This window comes from Saimiri boliviensis, chromosome 5, assembly GCF_048565385.1.
Source record: "Saimiri boliviensis isolate mSaiBol1 chromosome 5, mSaiBol1.pri, whole genome shotgun sequence".
Taxonomy (NCBI): Eukaryota; Metazoa; Chordata; class Mammalia; order Primates; family Cebidae; genus Saimiri; species Saimiri boliviensis.
In genome coordinates, this window is record NC_133453.1 from 31,020,145 (window position 1) to 31,044,886 (window position 24,742).

Below are 24,742 nucleotides of genomic sequence, written 5' to 3' on the forward strand. Positions count from 1 at the left end.
CCGTTAATGCCAGGCCACCCATGTGAGGCTTGAAAACATTTCTACTTCTTCCCCTCTGACTAATAAAACTTCTTTTTTTTTTTAAATAAATTTTTATGTGTGGTACAAGGTGGGGTGGTCAAACTTGTTTTGTTTTGTTTTGTTTTTTACAGATACAATTATTCCAGCATCATTTATTAAAAAGGGCATCATTTCTACACTGAGACTTCTGTCACAATTCAGATGATAATACGTGTGTTGATTTATTCCATTGACACATGTTCTATTCTTTTTTTTAAATTTATTTTACTTTTGGTGCATACTGTAGTCTTATTGCCACTCTCTGCAAGGTGGTATTTTTCCTCTGGCTTTTAGAACATTCTAGCTCTTCTCTTGTAGCTAAATCCAAATCAAATTTTCATATCTCCTAGAATTCTCCCATTAAAATGACAGAAGGGAATTCTGTTGATTTAAAGGATATGGTTATTTTAAGATAAGGAATAAAGGACCTTGCATTTGGAACTTAGAGGAGTTTTCTTAAAAGGCAATAACATATGCAGAGCCACAAGCTCAGTCAAATGTGTGTAGAGTCTTCTGAACGCTTCTGTCCTTCATGAAACTATAACAGTTCCCACCTTGACAACTAACCTGTGAGGGACTATCTGTCATATTGAACACAGAGCACAAAACAAGATGATGTGGGCAAGGCCAATATGTTGATTGTAGCCTTGTGAGACATCCTGAAGCAGAGGACCTAGTTAAGCTGTGCCAGAATTCCTGACCCATAAAAACTATAAGATAATGAATGTGTATTCAGCCACTAAGTTTGTGATAATTTGTACGCAGCACTAGAAAACTAATACATTCCCCCTCTAACCATGATAAAGTATCTTAGAGCTACTGTTGAAGAATCAGTAAGTAAAATACTACACACACACACACACACACACACACACACACACACACATGAGTCAGCTCTCCACATCCATGGGTTCTGTGTCTATAAGTTCAACCAACTGCAGATCAAAAATAATCCAAAATATCCACCCAAAATTGTATTTTTACTAAATATGCACAGCCATTTTGGGAGAGGTCATTATCAATATAGTATAATAACTAGTTATATGGCATTTACATTGTATCAGGTATTATAAGGAATCTGGAGATGACGTGGAGTATGTGGGAGGATGTGCATAGGTTATATGCAAATACTATACCATTTCATATCAAGCGCTTGCTCATCTGTGTATCCTGGTATTCATGGGAAGCTCTGGAACCAATCCCCATGGATACCAAGGGATGACTACACACACACACACACACACACACACACACACACACACACACACACACGTGTAGACAGGCAAACCTTGGAGATATTGTGAGTTCAGTTCCAGACCACCACAATAAAGCAAATGTTGCACTCAAGTGGGTTACACAAATTTTTCTATTTCCCAGTGCATATGAAAGTCTTGTTTACACCATACTATAGTTTATTAAGTGTGCAATTTTATCATGTCTAAAAACCAATGTACATACCTTAATTAAAAATGCTTTATTGCTAAAATACGCTAACAATCATGAGCCTTTGGTAAGTTATAATTTTTTTTTTGTCTGTGGAGGGTCTTGATGTTGATGGCTGCTGACTGATGAGAGAGAGAAGTGGTTGCTGAAGGTTGGGATGGCTGTGGTAATTTCTTAAAATAAGACAAGAAAGAAATTTGACCCATTAATTGACTGTTCTTTTCATGAAAGGTTTTTTTCTCTAGCATGTGATACTGTTTGATAGCATTTTACTCACAGTAGAACTTCTTTCAAAATTGCAATCAACCCTCTAAAACCCTGTTGCTGCTTTATCAATTTAATGTAATATTCCAAATTCTCTGCTGTCATTGCAGTAATGTTCATAACATCTTCACCAGGAGTAGTAGATTCCATCTCAAGAAATCGCTTTCTTTGCTCATCCATAAGAGGCATTTCCTCATCCACTCAAGTTTTATTATGAGATTGCAGCAATTTAGTAACATCTTCAGGCTCCACTTCAAATTCTAGTCCTCTTGCTAGTTCCACTTTATTTGCAGTGACTTCCTTCAATGAAGTCTTGAATTCCTCAGTCATCCATTAGGGTTGGCATCAACTACATTCAATAATGTTGGCATCAACTACATTCAAACTCCTGTTAATGTTGATATTTGATCTCCTCTTGCAAATCAGAAATGTTCTTAATGACATCTAGAAGCTTTCAATTTACTTTGCCAAGATCCATGACAGGAATCACTATCATTATCTGTGGCAGCTATATCCTTGCAAAATGTACTTCTTAAATCATAAGACTTGAAAATCAAAATTACTTCTTGATCTGTGGGCTGCAGAATGGATGCTGCGTTAGCAAGCAAGAAAACATTAATCTTCTTGCACATTTCCATCAGAACTCTTGAGTGACCAGTTACATTTTCAAAAAGCAGCAATCTTTTGAAAGAAATCTGTTTTTTTCCTGAACAGTAGGTCTCAACAGTGGACTTAACCTACTCAGGAAATCATGCTGTGAAACAGATGGGCTGTCATCCAGGCTTTGTTTTTCCATTTATAGAGTGCAGGAAGAGTAAATTTAGCATAATTCTTAAGGACTCTAGAATTTCTGAATGGCAAATGAACACTGGCTGAAACTTTGAGCTGCCAGATGCATTAACCCGTAACAAGAGAATCAGCCTGTTCTTTTAAGCTTTGATGCCAGGTATTGACTTCTCTTTAGCTATGAAAGTCACAGATGGCATCTTCTTTTAACAAAAGGCCCTTCAATATTAAAAATCTGTTTTATAGTGTAGCCACCTTCATCAATGATCTTGGCTAGATCTTCTGGATAACTTGCTGCAACTTCTACATCATCTTGCACTTTTATGTTATGGAGATGGCTTCTTTCTTTCAACCTCATGAAGCAACCTCTGCTAATTTCAGACTTTTCTTCTGCAGCTTCTTTACCTTTCTCAGCCCTCACAGAACTGAAAAGAGTTAAGGCCTTTCTCTGAATTGGGTTTTGGTTTAAGAGAATGCTGTGGCTAGTTTGATCTTCTGTCCAGACCATGAAAATTTCTTCATATCAGCAATGACACTGTTTCACTTTCTTATTGTTCATATGTTCACTAGAGTAGTACTTTTGATTTTCTTCAATAACTTTTCCTTTGAAATCACAACTTGGCTCTTCGGTACAAGAGGCCTAACTTACTTTTTCTCCCTCCTTCCTTCCCTCCCTTTCCCTTTCTTCCCCTCCCCTCTCCTTCCCCTCCCTCCCCTTCTTTTTCTTTCTTTCTTTCTTTCTGATAGAGTCTCACTCTGCTGCCCAGGCTGGAGTGCAATGGTGCAATCTTGGCTCACTGCAACCTCCACCTCCCAGGTTCAACTGCTTCTCCTGTCTCAGTCTCCCAAGTAGCTGGGATTACAGGCGCCCATCACCACACCCGGCTAACTTTTTTTTGTATTTTTAGTAGAGATGAGGTTTCACCACATTGGCCAAGCTGGTCTTGAACTCCTGACCTCAGGTGATCCACCTGCCCCAGCTTCCCAAAATGCTGGGATTACAGGCGTGAGCCACAATGCCTGGCCAAGAGGCCTAACTTTCAGTGCATCTTTGCTTTCAACATGCCTTCCTCACTAAGTTTAATCATTTCTAGCATTTGATTTAAAGCAAGAGACATGCAACTCTTCCTTTCACTTGAACACTTAGAGGACATTGTAGGGTTATTAATCAGCCTAATTTCAATATTGCTGTGTCTCAGAGAATAGGGAGGCTCTACAAGAGGCATAGAGACAAGAAGCAGCTGGTCCATGATGCCATGAGAACACATGCATTTAATGATTAGGTTCAACATCAATATGGGTGTGGTTCATGGTGTCCCAAAACAATGACAATAATATCAAGGATTACTAATCACAGATCGCCATAAAAAATACGATAATCATGAAAAAGCCTGAAATATCATGAGAACTACCAAATTGTGCCACAGAGACACAAAGTGAGCACATGCTATTAGAAAAACAGCACTGTGAGACTTGCTTGATGCTGGGTTGCCACAAACGTATAGTCTATAAATAATGTGATATCTACAAAGCAAAGTGAAGTACAATAAAATGAGATATGCCTGTATACACACAGACATACACACATAATACATATTTTAATGTATGTTTTAAAATTTACTTATTTAAATGCATAAGACAGTGAGGCAGTCAGGAGAGGAAGGGTATGATGCAGAGAGAAAGGATATTCACTGAGGTGAGGACAATGTGAAGATACACCACATGTCTCCTTGAGGCGTTTGCTACATCTCAGTTAGGCATAAGTGGCCAAGAAGCTAGGCAGAGCCTTAGGCAATCTCAATAGGGACTAGGAGGTAAAAATTAGAATTTGAAATTACCAAAGAAGGCAGAAACTGAATAGTTTGGATCCTGCAGAGAAACGAGGTCCAAAGAAGTCAGACTGATACTGGGTGCCAGTTTTCCCTTCGAGGCTTTGGCTGATTGAGTAACTAAGAAGCCGAGCAGAAACCAGCTGACAAACAGAGTAGAGACTTTGGCAATTTCATTGTGATGTGGAAACAAAAACTGTAGTTCCTGACTCATCAAGAATGAGAGGCCCTGTGACATACCCCAGACTCTCAATGGGAGCCTTGGATGTCTTCATATTAAAAGGTGTGTGTAGGGGGTGTGGAAGGACAGGCTAGAAACAGTCAAAGTCAGTTAGTGTAGTCCCTGACTGGACTGAGGTGATCTTCTTCTTTGTTGTCTGCCAAAGGACAGGGTGAATCCTCTGTAGAAAGAGAAAACATCATCTAGAGCCTCAGTGCTTCTTTTAAATTAATAAACTTTATGCTTTAGTGTAGTTTTAGCTTCTCATCACAATTGAGCAGGAAATACAGAGTTCCCACATATACACTGCCTGCATACATGACAACCTCTCCTACTATTAACATCTTGCATCACAGTGGTACATTTGTTTCAATCAATGAACTTATATTGACACATCATTATTACCCGAAAACAACAGATTACATTAGGGTCCATGCTTTGCTTTGTACATTCTATGAATTTTAACAAAATGATGACATGCCTATCACTATATCTCTATAATTTTTTTATATACCATGTTTAGTCAATATAATAATGAGGCATTTTAGAAGCAGGACCAAGAAGAGTAAAGAAAATAGATTCATATACTAAAGTTATCAGCTATGGACTTTTGATCAAGATATCTGCACTCCTATGTTTGTTGTGGCACTGTTCACAATAGCTAATATTTGGAAGCAACCTAGGTGTCCATCGACAGATGAATGGACAAAGAAAATGTGGTACATATACACAATGGAGTACTATTCAGCCATTAAAAAATGAGATCCTGTCATTTGCAACAACATGGATAGAACTGGAGATCATTATGTTAAGTGAAATAAGCAGGACACAGAAAGACAAACATCACATGTTCTCACTTATTTGTGGGATCTAAAAATCAAACAATAGAACTCATGGACATAAAGAGTAGAAGAAGGTTACCAGAGGCTGGGAAGGGTAGTCGGGGGGTTGGGAGAGAGGTGGGGAAAGTGAATGAGTATAAAAAAATAAAATGAGCAAGACTTACTATTGATAGCATAACAGAGTGACTATAGTCAACAATAACTGCACATTTAAAACTAACTAAATGAATGTAATTGGATTGTCTGTAACATAAATAAATGCTTGAGGAGATGGATACCCCATTCTTCATGACATGATTATCTCACAATGCATTCCTGTTTTAAAACACCTCATGTACCCCACAAATAACACACCTGCTATGTACCCACAAAAATTAAAAATAAAAGAATGCTTTAAAAAAATCTGTGATCAACTATGAATGCATCACAATGGAAATTTTAAAATATTTTAACTAAATGATAATGAACATATATAAAACCTTATATTACGCAGCTAAAAGTGTTTCTAGATGATCTCTGTAAATTCGTATGTTAGCAAAGTGGTTGCAATCATCTAAGTGTCTATGTCAAGAAGTTAAGAAAAAAATATTAAACTCAAAGAAAGTAGAAGAAAGTAATAAAGAAAGTAAAACAAAATTTCAACATTCTAAAAATGACAAAATGAAAATCTGGTTCTGGTTCTTTTAAAAGGCAAATAAAATAGACAAACTCTTAGAAAAACATTATTAAAAAAAGAGAAGAAGACAATCTGCCAATATCAAAAACAATAAATGTAAATCACCGTAGATCCTACAGAATTTAAAATGATCTTAAAAGAATATTATAAACAGTCTTTTTGCTGATAAATTTGATTATTCAGATTAAATGAAAAAATCTTAGCAGAAAATGTCAACTTAGCTGAACTTCTCTCAGAAGAAATAAAAAATTTGAATGATCTTACCTGTATTTCACAAATTGAATCTGTAATTAAAAACTCTCCCATAAAGAATTTTTTAGGTTTAAAAGGCATGACCAGTGATTTCTTCCAAATATTTAAAGAAGAAATAGCACTGTTCTTACACAAACACTTCCAGAGTGTTTATTTGTGGAACACTACACAGAAAACTAAAAGGCCTTATTAAAAGACATTTAAAGAGGTTCTAATAAATGGAGAAACAGACACTAGTGGAGTGACAGAACATTTTAAACAATGGAAGATTCAATATCATAAAGAGATGATTCATTTAAATGTATCTATATATTACACTTAAGGTTGCTTTGGAAGGTTTTTGTTTTTTTGGTTTTTTTTAATGAAAATGGACAGGGTGATTCTAAATGGATGTGAATCTAGCCAAGAATAGATGAGGTCATTGTGAAGGAGAAGGACAACAAAATTGGAGGACTTACATTTATATGAGCAAAAGGAACCAGACACAGATAGAATATGATACCAATTACATGCATTTCAAAGACAAAATAAATCTATGGTGGTGGAAGGTAGAATGGTGGTTACTGTCAGGGGAGAGTAGTGACAGGTAGAAGGCCTGTGTAGGATTTCTTAGGTGTTGATAATGTTTTCTCAACCTGGCAGCAGTTATGCAGGTGTATTTACTTCATAAAAATATATTGAGCTGTATACATAGGTTTTGTATGCTTTTCAGTGGGTATATTAGAGTTTACTAAAAAGTTTACTTTAAAAAAAAAAACAACAACAGCAGCAGCTGCCTCAGAGATTCTCAAGTCAACGAACGCTGGGGACCGCTTCCATAGCGAAGGAAAACCACCATCTATCTGAAGACCATTATGTACCAGCTAGTGCTCATCTGACCTTCCCAGGAAGTCAGATTAAAATCAGGGCAAATGGTGGCCCCAGTGATGGTCCTGGGGTTACTGTGCCACTTGCACAACTGAGGTTACATTTCCTTACCTTTCTCCTTCCTTCTTCATGCTCAGCTCAAGTCTTGAACTCAAACCCATGCCCAGAGTTTCCTTGGGATAACTTCCTGCCTGTGCCCTCTGGTTCACTCTTGGACATACGACATTCACCATCTTAGAGTGTCCTTGCCCTAGTTTAAAATTTTTCTAATATACACCCAAGAGCAACACCATGATTTTACTCTCAGAATTCACAGTAAGCTGTATAAAACTGATGGTGATGCCTACTCTGTGTCACCTAGGTTATCTTGACCACCAACCTGGCCTTATGATTTTCCCTGACTTATGGTGACCCATAAGCCAGCCATAACAAAAAATCTTGGTCTTTGTTAAGCTTAAGATAAGTATAATCCAGCAGAATACCAATTCTAGAGAGTGTTGAGATATTCAGCTAAAACATAAGCCTCTGCTTTCTCTTGGAGGTTAGATTGAATTGATGATTTAGTATAACCTCTTGTCTTCCCTCCTCAGATCTTCCCCAGTACCAAAAGAAATTGATCTCAGGGCTCTTTCTGAGATTCCTACTTACATGAAGCCATGACATGTTTCTGTGGTAATTCTCCTCCACACCGGCATTACTCATTCCCTCGGGCTCAATGCTGGGCTCGCTTGCACTCCAAGGACTCCCTTCTTCAAAAGAAAAATACCAAGAAAGGTTTCAGTGTTTGGTCTCCCTGGAGAGTATGTTGGTATGGTATACCATGCTTCTGAATCCTAGGGCAGACTACCATGGCCCAGTGGGTTACAGGGCATAGCACTGACTTTGTTGGATGAATATTAATAGGAGCTGTTCCCTTCACCACCAGCTGAACTGGCAATTTCAAAGACATTTATGATCTCTGTTATGGTGGCTTCCGTTTTGAGAGATGGGAGCAGAAAAAAAGAACAGAGTCAAGTCCTTGAATTGCTGCGATGAGCCAGTTATTGATTGAGTGTGCCCAAATCCATTCCAGACTGACCAGACCTTGCAGGTGTATTTAAGGAAAGATGCCAACGAACCTGCCTCACAGTGAATGCTGCCTCTGTTCTGTGACTGCAGCTAGTGCTACCAGAGCTACTTCAAAGACAGGCAGGTACATCTGAAAAAACTAAGGGAATTTAGAAGCAATTATGTCCAACTGTGGACAGCCTTTGGGTCCAAACTCTTCTCTGTGGGAAAGTATAGGAGATATCTCTCAAGAATTCCCTACTTGGTAGACTACACAACAAAGCTTTCCCCTCAAATCTGAAGCTTTTATGGATCTTTTTAATGACAAAACAATGCCTTCAGCTTGGCTCTTTTGACTCAACTGGTCAGGATAAATCAATCAATTTAAATAACTAACTGCAATAATTTCCCCCCAAATGAGCTGATGATAATGCTCTAGCTTCAGACAAAAAAAAAAAAGTCTCCTTAAGACATAAGCTGAATCTTAAGTAATGCATAAATTAGCTATTTTCAAAGGCGAGGGTGGGTGGATACAGAAGCATTTTCTATTTTAAACCTTCTTTGATTAAATATACTCAGCTTTTACTTCAGCAGCCTTGATCGATAATTTATCCACACTTACTGCTGACTTTTGAAACTACTTACCTAGTAAGGAGAACTTTCTATTTTGCCTCTCACACATAGACTGAATGGCAAAGTCAGTGCTTCAACTTTTACCTAATATTTAATGCTAGGCAGCTGGTGAGTTCTATTTTCATGCCTACTTAATCTTTTGCTTGTCTATTAACATACTAATTAGGGCCCATATTTTGAATGGCATATTTTGGTCTTTGGAATCTCTTTTGATCCTACAATGACAATCTATAACTCTCATGCTTTGACTGTATATTGAGTTCATTCTAAGGTGTATGGTCATCCCCTAATTTATCTTTAGAGCATCCCTGCATTGTAGGCAAGAATTATTCTCACTGTGTAATCATAGAAAACAAATCCCTGAAAAGCTAAATGACTTGTCGAAGACCACTTATTGTCAGGTCTAGACAAACGTTCCTCTCTGATATTTTGGTTGTTCATACTGTTAAATAGAGACTTTAAAATATAGAGAATCATTAGGTAGCTCTCCCGAAGGGAATTACTACATTTGACATTGAAGGTTCTGATCAAAAGAATGAATACACAAACACCTGAATTTCAAAAACTGTTCTTGTCATTAAAGTGCTTTCTTTCCCAATGTATACTCCACATCCTTGCTACTCAAAGTGTGGTCCTTGAGTCAGCAGCATTGGCTCTACCAGGAAGTTTGTTAAACACGTAGAATCTCAGATCCCCACCCCAGATCTGCTGAATCAGAATCTGCATTTTAACAAACCTCTCTGGTGACCTGTACGCACATCAAGGCTTGAGCTGCCTTGCTCTGGCAAGGGTAGTATGGTTTTCAGGCTGAATAGGTTGTCTACCCTATGGCTCTGCCCTCCATCTACTTAAGTGTAAGGAAATGGACTTCAGCTGTTTCGGGACTTGGGCCCTGTCTTCCTACCCCCCACGTCCCTGCACACCCCACTCCTCTATGTTACCTAGGTCAGTGACAGTGTCCCTGCTCTGGGACAGCTGCAGCTCCTCAGCCTCAGACTCTGAGTCCTGCCGTGATAGCTTGCTGCTCTTTAAGCTGCCGACCCGGCGAATGCTGGACAAGGAACCCCCCTTCTTCACCTGGAAACTGCGGGTTCCTTTAATCTGGAGCAGGCGAGAACCTCCTATCCTGATCTTCCTGCTGGGAACTGTATTAAAAGAATAAAATAGGGCTTTTTCCCCCTTAGTATTCCCCAGCCAATGTTATATCCATCTCTCCCCAACTTGTCCCTGATCAGCCTCCTCTGCTGGCCTGGATGAGTCCTGTGGACAAGGAGCTTCTCCCAAGACCCCAGTCCTGCAGGAACCACCAGGAAGGGCTGGTGAAGCTTCTTTCTTGGACACAAAGCTCGTTGCAACTGGGAACAACCTGTTCTCTTTCTGGCCCAGGTTTCACAAGCATGAGTGTGCCCTTGGGGTAGCATCAACTAGGACTATGAGTACACTTGTATCACAGTATTCCTTGATTCAAGAGAACCAAACACTATTTGTTTTTGCTTTCCTTTCAAAATGGGACTTACAGACTCTGTACATGGTCATATAAATCCCTTCACTTTGAAATAACTCATTCAAAAATAAGAACCAAAGTCAGCAGTGGCTTCTCTTCAATAGTCAGCAGTGGCTTCCACTCTGCTCCTCAGCAAAGGCACTAAACAATCTGTTTTCACTGAGGGGCTTTGGGTGAGCATGAGTGTGAAATGGTCCATTTTCAATGCACCTATGATTTCATACTATCCTCCTCTCAGCCAAAAGGCTGGGTGAGATGCGATTCCAAATAGTGCAACTCCCTGAGCCAACCTTACAGTCTATGCATACCAAGAAGAATATGCATTATTCATCTTTAGTGTTCTGGAAGAAACAGTAATCAGTAAGGAAAATAAAAGGGCAAAAGAAATGCATTTAAACTTGAAGCCTATCTTTCCTTAAATCAACAGCATCCTCATTTCCCATAGTCATATACACACCTCCTTCCTTTTCTTTTGAAGATTCGGTGTTGTCACACATTGATTTCATAAGGGTGGGATAAAGTAAGTTTTCAGGGCTTAAGGTCCATTATCAGGAAGGGGCCAACTTTATAAGGGTACCTCCTTAAGACATGAACAAGATTTCTTATTAATTATTTAAGGCACAGTTATTAATATTTTCAAAGTCCGAATCAGAAAGTTTGCGTGTTAATTTCAGGTTTCTCATTCATGGGAGAGTTAATATGTGACTGTGATAGAACTTGTATAACTAAAACATTAGCCAAATGTAGACTTTTAATGTCATTTAAAGGATGTCGGAAGTATTCCTGCTGAACAATGTGAATGTTCTGATTTATTGTTGTGATGGAGAAAGACTAAAATTATCACCACACAGCTGGTAAAGGCCTCATGGAGCTCCTTGAACACATCTGAGTAGAATTTCACATCTGGATGAAATTGCTTGCAGCACAGTTAGACAAATCCCACAAAGACTATGAACCATAATGCTGTATTTTAATTATAGCACAAAACTCACACACTCTATTTTCCAATATTATTTTTATGTTTAATTGAGACTTTATCATCTATCTGAAATACATTTGAAACAGAATATAATTAAAATTTTAATGACTGTGACTACAATTTCATGTCTAAGTAGATTCGGAAGTAGAGAAAATATGAAACAGATAATTCTTAGATTTTTCAGAGTCACACACTAATATTCTTTGCCTAATTTTATGACACCTTTTGGCCCACAGTTACAGCAAAATAAACCCAAATTAATGCAATCAGAAGAAATTTAATTTTCAGAGCTTGTTCTACCAGAAAGGATAGCTGGAGATATCCTATAGCACTGAAAAATTACAGTTCACAAGTACTGCATTGGTTATTCACAAGGGGCACAGCAGTTAGAATTTGTATTTGGTATTAAACATGAAAAACATCAGTTGAGATTGTGCAGCATTGAATTTTAGCCTTTATCTCCATGACAACAAGAACTAGTATGAAAGTGAAACAAATCCATCTAAATTGTAGAAAACATCTTTGGCCTTTTCTTTCACCTCACATTGTATCAATTAGCAAGTCCTGCTGGCTGTACATTTCAAACTATCATAAAATTTTGACAGCTCCATCCCCTCTTTCCTGGACTTATGTAACTACCTAACTGCTTCACCTTTCCCTCCACTTCCGTAGATTGTCATTTTTTAAATGCATAAATCATAAATACACACCTTATATCACATTTCCGGTGAAACCTATCAACAATTCTGATGACTTTAAAACGTAATTAAATTTTTAACCACATCTACCAGACCCTGTTTGCCCTTTGCATAACTTTCTGACCCATCTGCTACTATTTTAATGAATTATTTCACTTGAATTTTTCATGGTAGAATCTGAATTGTCCTCAGGTTGTTCATTTCAAGAACTGGTATCTTTGGGTTTTATAAAACCAAATGGCATACAATTTTAATAACTGTAATTAGCAGGGTCTCTATTGTCTTCATTTTCCCCATTGACTTTATTAGCCGACAGCTTGCCAAATGGAATAAGGAATATTTAGGAATCTTTGGTAAGATTTTTGCCAACTGATTAAGGACATCTTGTGGATATATTCTCATTTTACTTATAGCTCCAGTTTTCCATTCTTCATTTATTAAACAACTTTCATATATTAACATGATGATGCTATGAGTAGAAAAAATACTCAGCATTTGAGTGTTTAAACATTAAAGCCAATTTACATAAATAATAATCATCAAAGTGTTCTTAAAATTAATCACATATTTTATGCAATAAATTGGTATAGAATTTATTCTACTGAAGTTTTATAATGTCAATATTAGGAATTTTTATCCACTACTTTAAATATAGTAACATAATATCTTTGAGGAAAGAAAAGACTGCCTTCTAAATTAAAATCTCTTCAGATTATATTTAAAAGAGGAAAGTTTCTCATCATTTGTAGTATAATTGTCTGAAGTAAATAATATTTGAAAAAATATTGATTTCATACTTCTTCATACTCAAAAATTGCTCGACTTGGCTTATCCTTCCTGCAACATGGCCTCTTTTGGCCATAAATTAAATAGAATATGATAAACGATTATCTGCATTTTAAAAATGTTGTGACAACATTTTGATCTTAAGCTATTCAAATTTTTCCCAATGTACACTCATTGCCTTTTAAATATTTTGTGTTTTCTCTATATAGGGGTATTCCTTCTAAGAATCATTCATTTATTGTTGCCCAACATTTATTGAGTCATTCTCTATAGGATGCTGGAAAATACTTCAACATATAAAATCCTCTTTGACTTTTCTAACAAATGTGCAGGTGTTCTTTTAATTGAAATTCATTGGAAAAATATTGAAGGGTAATGGAATTTTTAAAATGGCAAAATCAAATAGTGAAGTTCGCAGTCTAAAGGAGGCTCCAGAGGGCAACTTAAAACTTTTCAATCTTTAGTTCATAGGATTTTCTGTGTGAGTTCTAATCTAGATGCTCATGATGTATATAAGAAAACTCAAAAACAATAGCTATTTATTGTGTACCTACAATTCACCAGGAATTAAGGTTATACTTCACTTGCATTGTGTTATTAAAAGTTTTCAACATCACAACGCAGTAGGTGCAAACCCAGTTTTACAGAAAAGAGAATTGTGGCTTACAAGGTAAGTAATTTGGACGAGGCCACGTAATGACTACTATATTTCACCCATTTTTAAGATGCACAACTTGTTCACATTTTAACATAGTTGGAAACTGGTATTCGTCATGCAAGAGATGACATCTTATGATCACTTGTGGCAGGCAGCAGTTGTAACACATTTGTTATTGCTGGTCTGTGTGAAGCACCAGCAAAAAAGATAAACAGAATGAGTGATGGGATCTGTTAACTGTAAGGAGCCAAGTGATAGTGAGGCGTAGGTGGATGAGTGAGGTGGTAAGTCAGATGTGTTTAGCAACATTCCTGAAGAGAGACTAAAGGTGGGCTAACTTCATATGGGTGCAAACTAGCTTAAGTAATTAGTACAAAAAGCTTTACTTCTTTCATGAATCCACTTAAGAAATGATGCATCACTAAAATTGTGATGACACAGAGAACATTATCACATATAGAAACATGGACATTAGATAACTGTGAATTTAAAAGTAAGACATTTGAACTCTGAATTGAAGAAAACAAAAACTTTAACCAGTTTATTTTATTTACATATATTTTGGATTGCACAAGAATGATACATAATAATAATAATAATAATAATAATAATAATAATAAACTACATCTAATTAGGTCTGAAAGTCCTTTTTCAATAAGAATAAAAGTGACTGGGCGTGGTGGCTCACACCTGTAATCCCAGCACTTTGGGAGGCCTAGGTGGGTGAATCACCTGAGGTCAGGAGTTTGAAACCAGGCTGGCCAACACGGTGAAACATCGTCTCTACTAAAAATATAAAAATTAAGAAAATGTGGCACATACACACCATGGAGTACTATGCAGTCATAAGAAAGGATGAGTTTATGTCCTTTGCAGGGACATGGATGAAGCTGGAAACCATCATTCTCAGCAAACTAACACAAGAACAAAAAATCAAACACTGCATGTTCTCACTCGTAAGTGGGAGTTGAACAATGAGAACACATGGACATAGGGAGGGGAACATCACACATTGGGGTTTGTAGGGGGGTTGGGGCTAGGGGAGGGATAGCATTAGGAGAAATACTTAATGTAGATGACGGGTTGATGGGTGCAGCAAACCCCCATGGCATGTGTATAACTATGTAACAAACCTGCACATGTATCCCAGAACTTAAAGTATGATTAAAGAAAAAAGACTTAGGAATGGAAACATGCATGACCATATTAGGCCAAGGTGTGGATGTGCATGTAAGTGGGTGAATTTAAGTTAATTATAATGGAAATGATATGTACAGATGGAAAATACTGAACTATTTTTAAAATATCACTGTCTAGAAAACATTCTCAGCCAGGCCAAAAGAAATTCTGTAAATGCTGTAACACTTTTATCTTTCTTAAATAACATGGTTCCATAAATAACTTTTCTAGGTCATTTTTATCTATTAAAAATATTGAAAATTTTAAAATCTGTTGAAAAACAAGCAACCTGTAGGCTGACTATATTACTTGAAGACTCATAAGGTAGTCTCCCATTTAAAAACTCAGATATGAAGCCTTCACATCTGGTTAATATCTGGTCTATTCCATGGTTATGGAACTTGTTTAATGTGCATTTAGCAATGCAGAAAGACTGTAGCTGTTCTTTCTCTCTTCACAGTTTTATAAAAATGACTAAATAAATCTAGTGCTTTATTAATTGATGAGACTGGCCTCACAAGTATTTAACAGAGGTATAGTTTTTAAGATGAGATTCTAGCCAGTCACGGTGGCTCACGTCCACGAGGTGGGTGGATCACGAGGTCAAGAGATCGAGACCATTCTGGTCAACAGGGTGAAACCCCGTCTCTACTAAAAATACAAAAATTAGCTGGGCATGGTGGCGCACGCCTGTAGTCTCAGCTACTCGAGAGGCTGAGGCAGGAGAATGGCCTGAACCCAGGAGACGGAGGTTGCGGTGAGCTGAAATCGCACCATTGCACTCCAGCCTGTGTAACAAGAGTGAAACTCCGTCTCAAAAAAAAAAAAAAAATGAGATTCTATTTACCAAATTAGTTTGACATTAAGTAATGATCCCCAAGAATTTGCTATGAATGGATGGCATTGATGTTAAGATAATTGAGAAATATTATATTGTTTTTTCTTATTTTGTTATGTTTTACATTTTAATGAAAGCATATTAAGAAAAATTTTTAAAAATACAAAAATTAGCCAGGTGTGGTGGCAGGCATCTGTAATCCCAGCACTTTGGGAAGCTGAGGTGGGTGGGTGGATCATGAGGTCAGGAGATCGAGACCATCCTGGCTAACATAGTGAAACCATGTCTCTACTAAAAATACAAAAAATTAACTGGGCATGGTGGTACGTGCCTGTAGTCCCAGCTACTTGGGAGGCTGAGGCAGGAGAATTGCTTGAACCTGGGAGACGGAGGTTACAGCGAGTCGAGATCATGCCACTGCACTCCAGCCTGGACAACAGAGCGAGATTCCATCTCAAAAAAATAAAAAATAAAAAAAAATAATGGCTCATCTTACATCTTTAATAGAATACGGAGTTTCTGAGCTGGAATTGGAAGCCAGGCCTCTCTGACTGCAGAGTCCTACTTCTACCAAGTATGATTTTCCATTATATAGCCTACACAGTCATTACTGTAGGGAGTCAACAATTTGGGTACACAATTTTGTAGTTTAGATCCCAGTGCAAATATCTTAGGAGAAACCCTGAAACATGAACGAATCTTTGTGTTTCCATACCTTTCTTCTCCTCGACTCCTGCATCTGATTTGAGAGTGTGGCTGCTGCTGTGGAGAGAATCTTTTGAATCTTCATTTTCATCCAGGACCCCAGCAAAGCTGATCTTCCTCTCATATCTGTGCCGGTCCAACTCGGGGTCCAAACGAAGTCTGCAGCTTTCCAAGTCCTGAAATGCCAGTGAGGAACACATAAGTGCTGGCATCTCCCCGGCACTGCGTTGGTCTTGTGGCACAGCTCCCTCCATTTTCAATTATACACAACTGCATTTGAACAGCCAGATTCCTTTATCTAATGCTAATTTTATGTTGTGACCATGAAAAGCTATTCTTGGCTTAAAAAATAAATATAATCTTTCCTAATTCATAGATTTTCCCCCTTCTTCTCACATACTTTAACCTTCCAAAAGCATAGACCTTGATCCAAATACAGAACTATCTTCCTTAGCTTCTAACACCTTGTCCACAGTTTTGGCTTCATCTTTGGCCTTTATCTTTTATTTTAAAATCATGCATTAAGCATGGATGTGTTAGGTACTGAAGGATAAATAAGGAATGGTTTTTATCTCTAAAGGAGCTCAGAATCCCAAGATAGAAACTGAGAAGGCAAACAAGTGATAAATTTCGAGACAGAGAGTAGGGGCTCAGAAATCAGACTTGGAACTGTGCTCAGCAGGAAAATAGTGCCCCAAAGATGCCCCAACCCCTGGGACCTGTGATTATGTTTCCTTACATGGCAACAAGAATTTTGTAGATGCGATTAAGGTTAAGGACTTTAAGATTGGGAGATTATTCTGTATTAGCTAAATGGGCCCAGTCACAAATCCTTAAAAGTGGAGAGCCTTTCCAGGTTGTAGTCAGAAGAAGCTGTGGCTATGAAAGAAAGATGAGAGAGATGCTATGTTTTAGCTTTAAAGTTGGAGGAAGGGGCTATGAGCCAAGAAATGTGGGTGGCCTCTAGAAGATGAATAAAGGGTGAGGAAACAGATTCTTCCCTAGAACCCTAGGAATGGATACAGCCTTGCCAATGCCTTGATTTTAGCCTAGCAAGACCTGTCTTGGATTTCTGACCTCCAAATTGTAAGATATGTTTATGCTATTGTGAATAGCTAAATTCCTGTGTAACAAACCAGAAATTTAGCTGGTTTGTTACACAGAAATATAAAATGAATAATGAGTTGATGTTTGAATTAGGCCTCGAGGATTAAGTAAAGTTAGCTTGGCAAACAAGTGGAGAAACACAGTTCAGCCTTAAGAAATCTCATGCATGAAGGCCAGAGGCTCAAAACATTATCTCACATTGGGGAAATTTCTTTTTTTTTAAAAAAATTATTTATTTATTTATTTTTATTGCATTTTATGTTTTGGGGTACATGTGAAGAACATGCAAGTTTGTTGCATAGGTACACACACGGCAGTGTGATTTGCTGCCTTCCTCCCCTTCACCTATATCTGGCATTTCTCCCCATGCTATCTCTATCTTTCTTACTCCCTTCTAGGAAGATCTAAGTATGACAGGAGTTCCATCACTGTCTGAGGCTGAACACAATAATCCCATTAATAAAGTAAGCCTTGGGGAGTGTAATTATTTAATAGAAGTTTGGTTCTGAGGCCCTAAGCTGAGAATTTGACTTGTTCTGTGAATTGAGATTTGTTTATCCTAAAGATCACATTTATTTTTATTTTTGAAATTATTTTTTATTTTTTGTAGATACAGGGTCCTGTTATATTGCCCAGGCTTGTCACAAACTCTGGGCCTCAAGTGATCCTCCCACTTTAACTTCCCAAAGTGTTGGGGTTACAGGCATGAGCCACTGTGCCTAGTCAAGATCATATGTAATTATTAATTTACAAAGTACTTTTGAAAGACCTAAAAAATAAAAAAATATAACAGTGTTAAAGTATTCCCATTTCTCCACAGCCTCACCCACATCTGTTGTTTTTTGACTTTTTAATAATCACCATTCTGACTGGCATGAGATGGTATCTCATTGTGGTTTTGATTTGCATTTTTCTAATGATCAGTGATGTTGAACTTTTCTTCATACATTTGTTGGCCACATAAATGTCTTCTTTTAAGAAGTGCCTGCTCACTTTTTAATGGGGTCGTTTTTTTTTTCTTGTAAATTAGTTAATTTAAGTTACTTGTAGACTCAATATTAGACCTTTGTTAGATTGTTTAAGTTTTCTCCCATTCTGTAGGCTGCATGTTCACTCTGATGATAGTTTCTTTTGCTGTGCAGAAGCTCTTTAGTTTAATTAGATCCCATTTGTCAATTTTTGCTTTTGTTGCAATTGCTTTTGCTGTTTTCGTCATGAAATCTTTGCCTGTGCCTATGTCCTGAATGGTACTGCCTAAATTTTCTTCTACGTTTTTTATAGTTTTGGGTTTTACATTTAAGTCTTTAATCCATCTTGAGTTAATTTTTGTATAATGTGTAAGAATAGAGTCCAGTTTCAATTTTCTACACATGGATCCAATATGTTGTTTTCAATTACTATAATTCTGTAAATAGATCTACTGTTATAATTACATGTTTCTTGGTCTATTGGACATATTACATGTCCATTGGTCTCACTAATTCAACTGGGACAGTTTTTAGTGGACCAGCAGTTTCATAAACAAAATTTCATTTAAAAAAATATTCCTTTACAGTTCTCGAGTTTGGAAGATAATATTTAGAAAAAAATTTGCTTATGCTGTTTTAGACTATGAATCTTATAAAAATGCTGCCTTTTCCTTTATTTAGACATAATTTAATTGCATGGTTTACAAAATGCTACCAGAAGTTGTTTCTTTGGGTAGAGGGGGAAGCAAACTCATTAAGACATTTAAGGATGTATTTGGGGAAAAAATGTCACTTTGGCTATAATTATGCTTACTCTGTGGATTTACTGTTTAGTGCTATTTCTGAAAAAACAATGTAGCCTTAAGAAGGAAATTCTGACATTCGACAACATGGATGAACTTTGAAGACATTATGCTAAGTGAAACAACAGTTACAGAAAGACAAATACTGCATGATTCGACTTATATGAGTAAGTACCTAAAAAAGTCAAATTCATAGAATCGCAGAGTGGAATGGGGTTGCCAAGGACTTGGTGTGAGAGCACAATGGGGGCATTACTTAATAGATAGGCATAAATTTTCAATCAAGCAAGATGCTCTATAGATGTGCTGTTCAACATTATGTCTATAGTCAACAATAACATATTATACACTTAAAAATTCATTAAGAGGAGAAATCCAATGTTAGGTGCTCTTACCATAATTTAAACATAGAAGACAATTGCAAGCATTTCTGTCTTGGTAAAATATTTCCATAAGTTAGAAAGTGGCTTGGTTTTCTTGTCTAACTCAGCTAGAGTTAGATAGCTTAAATGTTAGAAAAAAGACTCTTTCCCTCTTTATATTATAGATGTATACGTATGTTATATGCCACATTTCGACGTAATACACAAATGTACACTTTAACAATTAAAATCCTAGTGTAAGGAATAAAAGATTTTGGAGGCCCAATTAACAGCGACCTAAAGTAAAACTTTTCCTCTTGCTGACTGACTAACTACAAGTTAGTCTAATTATATTAATCAAATTTAGAAGATAAATTAATATCTTTTAAAAATAAATGTTACAATAATAAGAAACATTAAATTCTAGTTTTACAGAATTGAAAGGGAAAACGAAAATAACCTAGTCAAACTTTAGGATTCCTTTTTTTTTTTTTATTACAGTGGATCAAAATGGTAACCAATAATCTGAAATTAAAAGTAAATGTACTTTGTGTTTTTATGAAAACTTCAACATCATTAAAATGTTGATAGGAATAAGACTGATAGAGGTCTACGGATATGATGAGTGATGGCCTTGATTTGATTTTATATAGTAGTCTCAATATAACAGTGAAATGACAACTCAAAATTAAAGGTTTAGGTTATTACGAAATTACATAAGGGCAGCAGAAGAAACTTCCCTTTCCAGTATCCAAATGGTAGTTTCCCATTCCAAATGTGGGTGTTTCTCTTGAGAGCATAAAGTTTACTCATAAATATTTCTAACTTGAAAATATCCACTGTATGTTCTACCGTGTGAGAAAATGGTCGTCCTAGACTTCTGAAAAACCAGAGGCAGATGAGCTGTACTGTGACACCAGAGCTCCTATTCTTTTACTCCCCTCCCTCCCCTCCTGGCCTTGCTCAGGACATGGTCTTGCTTGTGCTGAGTTGGGTTTAAAAAGCAGGAGAGGTGGTGGATTGTAAAGTTTGCTTAAATGGGAGCACGGAGATTGTTAACATAGCAATTATTCTGGGAGAGTGCCATAAGCTTTTTGTGAATGGAGAAAGAAAAAAAATGAGTTAGTCTAGTTCCTCAGCTCCAGTTGGATGATGTCTGTGATGAAAATCACTGAAAACTTGGTGCCCGTTAAGGAACTAGGAGTGAAGGAAAATTGGTTCTAAGGTGTGTCCAGTGCCACATACTCTGTGAACATGGCCGGTTCTTGCGTAGTATTTATATCCTTGGTTAAACAAATCAGGACCTCATGGTACATGATACATGAGTGTATATGCATTGTGTGTGTACATGTGTGCATGCACACATGGTCTTAATTTCTGTCTATCCATAATCTACAGGAAATGCTACAGAAATAACAGTGTACATTTGGGAATGTTTAGACACTAAATACTGAAGTACTTTCACTCATAATTTAAATGAGAACCCTCATTAAGGAGCATATTCCTATACAGATTTATGAGCAGTAGGTATAAAAAATATGTTGGTGAGTTCTGGAAAACATTAGCCATAAAACTCCTCATATTTATAGAGTAAAGGAAGCTAAGGGCTCCTAGATATTTCCAGTATAATTGATAGTGATCAATGAAACACTGTATCCAGTAGTACAACCTTCATTGATTTCTAGATCAACTTTGAAGTTATTATTATTTGTAATAAGGAAAGAGTATTTCTTTTCATGTTTCAAAATCCCTTGGTTGAATTTTTAAAATTATATGATACACTAGCCATGGAACATTTAAAGAAACTGTGAATCCTGGAAACCCAGCCATACATCTGACCTCTCCAAGTAACTTGATCATTAACATGCATGCTTTAACTTACCACCAGAGGCTCAGTGCGAGGTCTGGGCAGACAAGAAAAGGTCTCTCGCAGGAAGGTGGTAATCTCCAGAAGAAGCTGACATGCTGCCATCTTCAAGGCAAAGGGGCAACCACATTTAGAGGGGTTCACAGTACCTGTGAAATGAAAATGTTCTTTCATAAGAAGACGTATCAACAAAAAATACAGAGAGGCGTAGTTTGATGGACATAGCTAGACATGTGTAAAATCAAATTGCAAATGAGAATGTTACCTATACATGTCCAACATCAAATTACATATGAGGACTTTACCTATGTAAGTTCATTTTACCTATTGCCTTCAGCATGATTTATGCATTACCATAAGCATCTCTCTTCCTCCATTTTGTAAATTCTACAGAGTGCTTCAGTATTAAAATATTTAAAGAGCAGAACTAAATTATTTTCCTTAAAGCATTGTAGAGTAACAAAATGCAGGTCCAACTAAACTAGAATGCCTTTTAATGAAAACAGAAATGGAAAGTAATCTTGTAGGATTTCTACACTGCTATTCAATCAGATTTAGACTATGTATATGGCAGTGAACTAGATTTGGAACTACAAAAATTCTGTCAGCTCATTTTATGAAGGATGTCTGTCTTGCTGTTTTGAGAGCAGTGAAGCTGTTTCAGCTCTAGTCCAGACGTGTTTCTGCAACACAGACAAGACATACTTACTGGGTTACATATATCATATAATTTATGCAAGCTAGCCTGTCCAATTAAGGCATAGCTATACTAGAAATGTACAAATATTATCTTTTGCTCTGAAGAATATTGACCTTTGAATTAGTAAAACATTGTATCCACTAGAAGTCAACTAGTAGATTTTGCTCTAAAGACAGATAATGGCCATGGTAACACCATAGTGATTTTTTAAATTCTCAGAATTAGTTCTCAGATGTGTGTCATCACAAGTGATGTGATGTCATAACAAGTGATGACACAGGATGATACAGAAATATACTGATATTTAAGTGTTCAGAAAAAATCAAAGCCATGTAGAATTCTTTCTCTTATAAAAGAAAGAAAATGGTTATCCATTTTAAATGAATCAAGTCATCACAATATCATTACACATGAACAGTCCTAAAAAATATTTCTAAAATGTTCCCTGGGTGTTAGGCTTTCTTAATTGAATAGAATACATACTTCATTATTTCAGTTGAAAATAGGTGGAAATTATGGTCTTTCTATAGATATTCAAGCTATTGTTTTCTAAAAAAAAAAAAAAAAAAAAAAAAAAAAAAACATTTTCTCTCCTGAGTTAATTTGTTGCTGAGGACTTTGCGTTTCATCAAGAATGAAAAAGGTAAGCTTCCACAGAATTTCTGGCCTGAAAGTTGCTTGCACCATAATTAACTTTTAAACAGAAGATGAGGAACTAAAGAGGAACTAAAAATCAGACATATCAATCTTATATATGTCATATAGGGGTTATTTGACCAAATATTATCTGGATATGCAACACTTCAAAAAAAATAATCAAACACTAGACATTCAGTACAGACTTTTGCGTCTGTCCTTTCTCTCCTAGGGTTATCATCCAGGCTCTTCTTATCAACCCTGAGGATGATCAGCTTAGTCTTAGTCTAGGCTGACTCCAGGCTATCATATGAAATATCCTGTTATAATAAACAAGGATTGAGCTCTATCTCGCCTCAACAAAAAGCTAATATTCTAGGCACAACATACTGGTAAATGACACTTATGTGGTCTAACGGGGATTCAAGTTGATTTGAGGATGCATGCATTTAATGTTGTTTCAGCTTCTCTCTGTTCTGAAGGGTCCCTGGAATTTCTAGGGTGGTTTGGAATGACTTCTGGCTAGATGGGTCTTATGGTGGGCCTTCCCTAGGTTCCAGGATTGCTGAATAAATCTCATTCTAAGATAATCTAGACTATTGTAGATATCTCTGGGGACAACCTTTATTATTAGGCTGAAAGACTGAAATAATAATTTGGTGTTTTACCAATGACTGTCCAGATTTGTTCTCATTTGATAAGGTCTTAGAAGGGGCAACATGATTAAAAAATGCACACAAAAAATTTGGAAGGAACATAGGAAGGAAGTTCATAAGAATTTTCTTTGATTATTATTTAGTCCTGCCTAATTTTACACTTCATCTGTTTTTTTACATTTCATGATTGCAATGATTAGGTCTGAATCACCTAATGAAGGAGAACCCTTAAAATGTAGTCAGGGAGCTTGAATTTCAAACCACAGGGGAAGGTCGGTAGAAAGAGATCTCACTATGTTCATCATATAAAAATACAAATCCTATTACTATAACTGGAATTTTGTATTTCATAAAAGATAGCGGTACATATACACAAAAGTTTGTATGATATAGAACACATGTATGCACAAAACAATGTTGAAGAAGGATGTAATAGGAACCTTTTTGTCTCTACTTTTCTATGATGGAATTCAGTCCTAAATTTAATAAATAGGTACAGCACAGCAGACATTCACAGTTATAGCAACTTCTGAACATTTTAATATTTCAGTGTTATGTTAAATACTTTAATATACTCTGTCTAAAATTTTCAATATTTTAGTGTTTGGAAAATATTTCCTATTCAACTTTATTTGGTCTGACTTTTTTTCCTGGAGCCATGAATAATATATATATATATATCTGACAAAATCACAACTAGAGTCCCTCAGAGACGTTTTCTCAGAGAAGTCTAATACCAATCTTTGTATAATAGCAAGAGTCAAAGATGAAAAAGTAATAAATGTTCCACCTTGCCTGCAGCCCCTTGCCCCTGTCTGTCTTTTCTTCCTGGCTCTTGCCTTGTCTCTTGCCTGTAGCTTTATGCACATGCTTTGCACTCATGCACAGGGAAAAGGGGAAAATGCACAGTGGGAAGAATGGGAAGGTGGTAAGTATATGAAAGAGGAGAGAGAAGTATTAAGTGCTCCTAAAGCAGAGGTTCTTACAAGCAGGGGTTCTTGTAGTAAAGGGAGTCTCCTTACTGTCATCTAAAAAGTCTTCCTCCTCATCCTCCTTTCTAAGTCTCCTCTTGGTCTCTTCGTCGTAAATGAGGCCCAGCAAGTTGGCTGGGCTCTCACTTTCCCCATGGCACAGCTCATTCAATCGGACGCCAATTGCCTACCATGGGAAGGAAAAAGAATGAAACAGCACAAACTATGTTAAACTCTAAAATAGGCTCTCAAATTACAGCAGACATAAGCAACCAATTAATGGGAATTATTTCCAGCATAAGGCTTTTCTGTATACCACAGTGTTATTTCCACCATACTTGGCAGTATGGAAACCAGAAATGGAAGAAATTGCTATCTCCAAGGTCATTCAGGCTAAAGATGTGTA

At 36.8% G+C, this 24,742-nt stretch overlaps 1 protein-coding gene across 13 annotated transcripts in view; it reads right to left on the reverse strand.

Annotated features, from left to right (window-relative positions):
• The window catches only part of UNC80 (unc-80 homolog, NALCN channel complex subunit), a 225,708-nt gene that overhangs the window by 95,785 nt on the left and 105,181 nt on the right, over window positions 1–24,742 (reverse strand). For 7 of the 13 annotated variants that reach the window (XM_074399089.1, XM_074399088.1, XM_074399087.1 and 4 more), the window contains exons 24-28: window positions 24,352–24,523; window positions 21,389–21,522; window positions 16,277–16,442; window positions 9,861–10,064; window positions 7,888–7,988 (exon numbers count right to left, since the gene is read on the reverse strand). In XM_074399089.1, the coding sequence (XP_074255190.1) occupies window positions 7,888–7,988; window positions 9,861–10,064; window positions 16,277–16,442; window positions 21,389–21,522; window positions 24,352–24,523 (777 nt within the window). The remainder of the gene's footprint in view (window positions 1–7,887; window positions 7,989–9,860; window positions 10,065–16,276; window positions 16,443–21,388; window positions 21,523–24,351; window positions 24,524–24,742) is intronic. The other 6 variants (XM_074399092.1, XM_074399091.1, XM_074399090.1 and 3 more) reach the window with 3 other exon arrangements.